Genomic DNA, 7,315 nt, shown 5'->3' on the forward strand with positions numbered 1-7,315 from the left:
TACTTATGGATCAATTGACTGTTACAAAGATCTGTTATCTAATATTGGTTGTGCGCGAAATCCACGTAAGTACTCTTAAGACAAGAACGACTTGGCGCCGCAATTCAAAACTGTCGGCAACCTCTGTTGCAGCTCGATGATGTTTGTCACTAAGCTTGCATGATGTTACACGCATCGCGAACTATGCATGCTAAAACAGCACCTCACAACAATCGATTTGCACTGAAGTGTATTCATATATGGCTGAAATGGTATGATACTCTGTGCGTAATCAGTCGGTAAGAACAGAAATAAAAATTAGGGGGCACTTATGCTCTGTTGTTAAGGGTATGAGGTGTTTCTTTTTTGCCCTTTTTATTTTTCTAATTATTTATTATTTTCTATTCATTTTAATGCTTTTTTTTTCTTTTTTATGCGCCAATACTTATCAGTACTTATCAGCAACATTCTGAGCAGTTTTACACCTTTGAACGATTTTTCATTTTATTCAATTATTTCATTTAATTGCTCAATTACACACCATAAATTTTCTTAAATAGCATCACCAAGCACCAACTTTTCATTTTGAACGTTTGGACACCTTAGAATGCCCCCTTTTTGATTTTTCTTTTTTTTTTTTCAATTAGTTCCATTAATTAATCCCTTAAACACTCTAAACATATATTTAGCGTCATCAAGCATTGGCTTTTCATTCAGACACCTTTGAACCCCCTCTTTCCAATTCTGTTCATTTTTTCATTTCGTTATTACAACAATTAGTCAGTTTATAACAAAGATTTGTTTAACTTGTCATCACCAATCAATCATGAATCACTAGAATCTGCAAAGTGCCATGATTATAGATTTTTTACGCATCTCTCGATTATTTCTGATCCATGTTGCCAATAACGCTGATGACTGTTTGGTGGATTGAACGAACTCCTTGCATGTAGCAGTCAGTGTAATTGTGTAAAATAATGACAGGAAGAATTTTTCTCTGCGGTGAAATATAAGAAATGTGCGGGTGAGTTTGTGTGGCGCAGAAATTCTGTAGTGCAGTTGAATGTGCACTCACTGACCTGCCGACTACGACTAACATGCCGGCGGTGCAACTTCCGGAAAGCACATGTGCAGATCGGTTGGTAGGATCGGCCTATTGGAGGAATATGGAAAAGGCCTTCGCCTTGCAGTGGGTATAGTTCGGCTGATGATGATGATGATATGGACCTGCCTGCATGGCCTAAGGGTAGTAGCATGTCTCGCTCATTGTCCATAGGTCCTGGAACGTTTGATTTTCACCTCACAATATGAAGCTCAAGCTGGCCGCTCCTACTATGTCTATGGTCTCATGACAATGCGAAACCCGCTGATTTGTATTCAGCCAAGTCTCTTGCCAACTTACACCAGCCAGATCCATCCATGCCCGCTATTGTTTACTCACAATGCCAACACAACTGACGACATCGACAACACCGAATATTCTGTGGAATGAGGCCTACAACGCTATTTAATTGCAAAATGTTAATTTCAAGTGGCATTTATTTCTTTAAAAAGTTGCTTGTGGGTATCTTCTTCAAAACAGACACTATCAAACCACTTTCTAAGCTCTCCGGCATGACCATATGCTGCTAGCTGAGGCACATTCTGGGCACCAGCCGCTTTACGAATGTTATACAAGTGACAGCAATTGAGGCATTCACGGCATTTGGTGGTAGGTAGCCCTTCACCTCTCCGATTCTCAACAAGAAGGCAGCGACAAAACTGCTACAACGCATGTGGGCGCACTATGTGCTACATGACCACTGTATGTGTGCTACCTTCACACGGCCGCAGCGCAGAAGGCAGAGATTGGAATCAGCCGATGATGCATGCCACGGGCTGGCTGGACCACCAGGACATAACTCATGTCCGGTATTTAGACCTCAGACTGGTGATTGTGATTAATCAGCCGTTTCCTTTTCAACGCTGCCCCTTTCCCGCACTTACCACTCTTATGCTTCCACATTAAGTGCTTTATCCAACTGTGCCATGTGCAAGCATCGATTGACCTTGTAATCTGTTTTAGGCGGTAGTAACCTGTCAATTGTGGTAGTAAGCCCAGTGATTCTGAGTTCATTATAATAACTTTTTTTTGTTCGTGTGAAAGAACTGATCCAGATGTTCAGAACCTAGCAAAATAGTCTAACACTGTGTAATATCTGCGTGCCCACAAACTGGTCATGCCACGCAGCAGCGGCGCCCTCTCAGTCTCGCCTGGGCAAGTACATCAGTCTCCGCTTAAGGTAATACCCCGTCCAATTGATATTTTGGAGGCCATAAGCAAACATCGCAGTAGAAGCTTTCGCTCATTATAACCAGGTATAAGTAGGGTTAAACCTGCGCCACTTTTCTGAAACACAGTGCCATAGCACTAATACTAGTTCTGACAGTAGCTCCATTCTCGTTTGTAGTAGGTGAGCATCTGTTATAACTGCAGCCATTATAAGTGGACTTGACTGTTTTCAGATGTGGCAAGAATTCCAACTGATGGCAATCAAATGGAGAACTGCCCATTTAATACATTTTTGGCAGAGAAACAGCAACCCAAATTGCACAAAACAAGTGCGCAGTTATAAGCCACACAACTTTTGTCCAGAAAGTGCTGACATATGATGGTTTAGGTGAACAAATGGGCAGGTTAGTTAAAAAAACACACACACAAGAAGAAAAATATAGTCTGGAAGCCTTACCAGTGCAAATTTACGTTTAAGATCTTGCATGTTTAAAAATTCTAAAACACCCTTTAAAAGCAAAATTTCATGACCGTTTCGCTCCAAAACCTTCAGAATTTTAAATCTAATGATTTCAGTCTCAGCACACACTTTCACTGCATTTCCTGTAACGGTGCTCATACACATTTGAAAATGCTAAAACAATGCTTCCTTTGATCACACCGACATGACAATCTGTTCCTGGTGAACAACAGAGGTAATCTTCATATGCTCTACCCAATAGCTGGTGTTTGATGCACATGCAGTGCACATGACTCCAGAGTTTCAATAAACTCAAGATTTCTTTCTTCTACCCGTCAAACGAGAAAATAAATTCCAGAATTAGAGGAATAGACTATAAGAACAATGCAAGAAGATTTTTTGAGGGTAAAATACCATAACCTCTGTTCTGCTCCAACGTGACCATGGCATGGCCTAGTGCAAGTTCAAGCCCCTTGTACTGGCCGCGAGTTTTTTATTCCCTACCACCTATGCTGAGTAACTTCGCACCTAATTACATTGATCTAAATCGTGGTGGTGGCCAGATTTTGATGGAGGAGAAACAAAAGAGACAAGAGTGCTCTGCAAATTCAGTGCATGTTAAGAGCCCCAGGTGGTCAAAAGTATTTGAAGCCTTCCATGCAATAAGCTGAACCAAACTTCTTCAATAGCATGCAATGCCCATAACTTCATGCAAAAAGCTGAAACGCCTGACTATACCACTGGCAGGAAAGCTGGCTGAACTGTTCTTTAGCCACCTGTAAACTCCAACAGTAAACATACTACCATAAAGAAGTACGCTTCAATGCAAGAATTTGGTTTCAAGTAACCTTTCTGTAATTAACTGCAAAATATTGGTTTTACAGTTCTACTCTGGCTGCACAAGTTTTATATTTGTGTAATATTATGCACAAGTGTTTTACTTTTCTTAACGACCATAATGTAAACTGTATCAGGCCCACAGTTTAACTAGCAGATAAATGATGGTTCGGCAATTTTCAAGGGTAATTTGCAATGTGCCATATGGTGTTCAAAGAAAAGTAATGTAATCTATGTAACAATACCAACTACTCCAAAGTTTAAGTTTACTTCAATTATTTAGGCAGTACTCATGATCATAAACGGATCACTTCGAGCCAATCTGGTGAATGTCCAATAATGCACCACAAAATGATGCTCACAACATTTAATACCCAAACAGTTCTTCATCAGCTTATGCATGTGTATTTTGAACAATTTTGTGCTCAAAGGTGTTACTTAGTACCCAAAATGTCATGCATCTTGTGAATTGCATGGGTGTCTCAACAGAGGGAGTATAGAACAGCACACATTACTAGCCCCTTGGTGTGCTTGCTTATAATGGGCCCGAACTACACTATGATCACATCACAAAAACCGATCGCCTAGCCCCACTTCTACTCGTAAATTCTGTGTGGTGGATCAGTCGACCAATAGGAGCAGGGACTGATTGACAGGTTCGTGAGTTTTTGTAATGTGACTGTAGCATAATTTGGCCCCTGAATATTATTGTGCTAACTTCATAATTCCCCATCTTTTTGTGCATATTAGAATACATTTAATAAATGAAAATAAAGGAACCTACAATTGCAGATATACCACGCTAGTCTCACGGATTCACCAAACAAGTTTCAAATGTGCAATCAAACCAGCCGAAAATCAGACTATCTTGCTCATTTTGCATTTCACTCAGCAAGTAGCCCAACGTACACGATATGATCCACAACACTGAATTTACATTTCTTTCCGGAGTTACAGGGGCTAGCATTTCAACTCAAAACCACTTTCTAGTTTCTAAATTCCTGTTGCTACTGCATTTCGCAATATAAGATATTAATAATCTACACACATACCTACGTTAGCGCGTAAACTTTCCTCGCATAACCGTCAGCAGAACGAGGCAAGCTAAAGAAGCTGGCAGCGGAAAAAATGTAAATAAACAAAAAGACATAAAAGTGGCGCCTCCGAAAGCTTCCGCTCTGCGATACACTAGGCCCGCGAAACGGCAGTTGCGACAGGGCTGAGCCCAACGGTCTCTCAAGCAGCAGGTGGTTTTGGGCACCGGCGTCAGAAACAGTGACAAAGAAATCAGACGCGCACGAGCGCCGAATTCCGCGTCAGAAACGGTGGTAACGTGGGCACCCAGCAGTGAACCGATCAGGGCTGCAGAAACACGGATGTGTCACAGACGCTCCATGAAACACGCCGCAGCTAAAACCTTCCTTTATTTGCGGGCTTTAGCTGCAGTAGGAGGTGGGGGCACTTCATGATATTATACAAGTTAACGAATTCGGGGTCTTAACTGTACTGCAAACAAAACAACGTAGTCGATTCTGAAAGCAGCAGACGACGGAAACAGAGCAACAACGCCGGTGAAAGGTGGCAGCACTGCCGTTACTTCAAGTACCGTCTGTCGTCTGCTAGATAGAGCGCGCGCTTTTTACTGGCGCGCATAAAAATGTAAACAAACTCACGTGCACCTGCCAGGAAAGAATGTGAAACCCACGAATTCGACCGAAGGTGCCAGTAACAAAACCCAAGAGATTATGCAAAGTGTCAATCTCATTTACCGTGAGTACACAACGTTCGCGATAAATAGGCAACGAACGGGAAAAGCCGAGCCGGAGCAGCGCCGCAGTTGAGCGCGACGAGCTCACGACAGCGCGCTGCCTCGCAAGCGATCAGAGGGGGCCCCGCGCGAGGCCGGAGAACGGGGAAAAAGGCCCGGCACGCAGCCCGACCTCCCTTCCCCGAGGCACGCGCTCAGCCAGACGAGCCGAAAGTGGCGGCGGGGTCCGCGCACCGCAGCAGCAGCGGTCGAAGGGGACAGCGCCGCGGCAAACGCCCGGCCCGTCCCCGCCAGCCCTCGAGCACGGCGCTCCCCGCGGGGCGAGCATTAATAACGGCTCCCCCCCTCCGGAAAGCCTGTCATCGTCGAAGCGCAGCAGCCGGCGAGCGCGCAGCCGGCGAGCGAGCGCGGCAGACGGCGGGAGAGTCGCACGAGTAGGGACGCACGCACGCCGCCGGATACGGCCGGCGAGCAGGAAACCGGTTGCTTCCCCGTGCGCCTGGAAGGCTGCCACGGCGCCGGCTGCTGCTGCGCGCTCACCGCCCGCCACCCCGAGATCGTTCGCTCGCCCTCGCTCGCAGCCCCGGCAACGAGGCAGCACGCAGCGCCGAGCGGCGCCGCCGCCGGGGAAGGCCAATCGGGCATCGGCGAACGCACGGCGGCGGGGGCCCCCGCCCGTCGCCGCCGCGCCGGTCTCCTTGCCCCCCGCCTGCGGCTCGCACGGCTCGCCTGCCTCGCCCGCCACATCGCCGCTTTGTCCGCTCGCCCGGCGAGCAGAGATCTCGGCGGACATTGTGGCGACGCGGCGGCGCGCTTGCAACCGCTGCTCGCCAAACACGCCAAAAGCAGTTCTTGCTAAAGGAAATCGTCTGCTAGCGCGTGAGAAAGCTAGGGCAGTCATGCAAGCTGGAGCGTTACGGTAGGCGGAGATTTACACTCTAGCACCGTTACCGCGGAATTCCGGGCCTAGATTCCTGAAAAGCATATAGGAGCTTCGAACTGTTCGCGAGCAAATGCAGGGCTTCAACCAAGCTGCGTGGCTGTGCACGGGGACGTCCTTAAAGTAGTGTGAGCAGCGAACGCTCCCTGCTATTCGGTCAGCCTTGCTGGCGCCCGTGTAATTCTTTCAAGTATCCTCGCATGCTGTACACACGGGAAAACTAACGCACCGCACGAAACGAAGGTCGTTAACCAGGAATTCCCTCGAGATCCAGCGCGAAGTCGTGCAATCCGGGCGCGCCGGCGGACGGCCTCCACCAACGCGCTGGCCGACGCGACGGCACGTCCATGTCCGATCGGCGGCGGCGCCGCCACCACTACGAGACAAAAGCCGCGGGGCTGGGAGCCCGCGCCGATAGCGTAGTACATCACTCACCATCGCTGTGGCTGTGCTCAGGGGCTCCACCGTCACCATTCTTGGTCCGCTTGGCCGCCGTGGCACCGTCGCTGTCCGAGTCATCCGCGGGTGCGGCGGCTGCGGGACGCTTCGGGCCGCTGCTCTTGCGCCGGGGAGGGTTGATCGTCGTCGTTGCCTGGGCCGCCGCCATCGCCATTTTCTCGGCGAACGCGAATCGGGGTCACGGTGCAGCGCTCGAGCACGCCGGAGGGACCGGACTGCGCGTCCGCGCTGGCCTAAGAGAGCCCGTCACGTCCGTAAAAACACCGCGGGAAAAATACACGTGAATCGACGCCCGGCAGCGACACGATTTCAACCCGCTCAAACCGCTGCTGGTGGTGGCGTCTGCTTCGGAAAACAAAACTTCCTCCTGACAAACCGCTGCTTCCCGAGTGGTCGACAGCGGATGATCTGCGCATGCGCCCTAGAGCACGCACGCAACTTTTTGCCGTTCGAATGCGGAACTGTGGCGTTATTCGTCTAGCCACAATAGAAAGGCTACGTCGTCTGCTCTTGTTTAGAATGTGGTAGCATGCTCGGCTTATACCGTAATTTTTCATCATATAAAAAGAATAATTTGATTTCATTTAGAGCTGTTAGGTA

At 47.9% G+C, this 7,315-nt stretch overlaps 1 protein-coding gene across 2 annotated transcripts in view; it reads right to left on the reverse strand.

Annotated features, from left to right (window-relative positions):
* The window catches only part of LOC146190378 (nucleolar transcription factor 1-A-like), a 33,395-nt gene extending 26,287 nt beyond the window's left edge, over window positions 1–7,108 (reverse strand). For both annotated transcript variants that reach the window (XM_084600860.1, XM_084600859.1), the window contains exon 1: window positions 6,692–7,108. In XM_084600860.1, coding sequence (XP_084456986.1) covers window positions 6,692–6,869 — 178 coding nt within the window. In that variant the 5' untranslated portion in view covers window positions 6,870–7,108. The remainder of the gene's footprint in view (window positions 1–6,691) is intronic.
* Window positions 7,109–7,315: the final 207 nt, after the last annotated feature.

Source organism: Amblyomma maculatum, chromosome 4 (genome assembly GCF_055883805.1).
Source record: "Amblyomma maculatum isolate TAMU_Amacu chromosome 4, ASM5588380v1, whole genome shotgun sequence".
NCBI lineage: Eukaryota > Metazoa > Arthropoda > Arachnida > Ixodida > Ixodidae > Amblyomma > Amblyomma maculatum.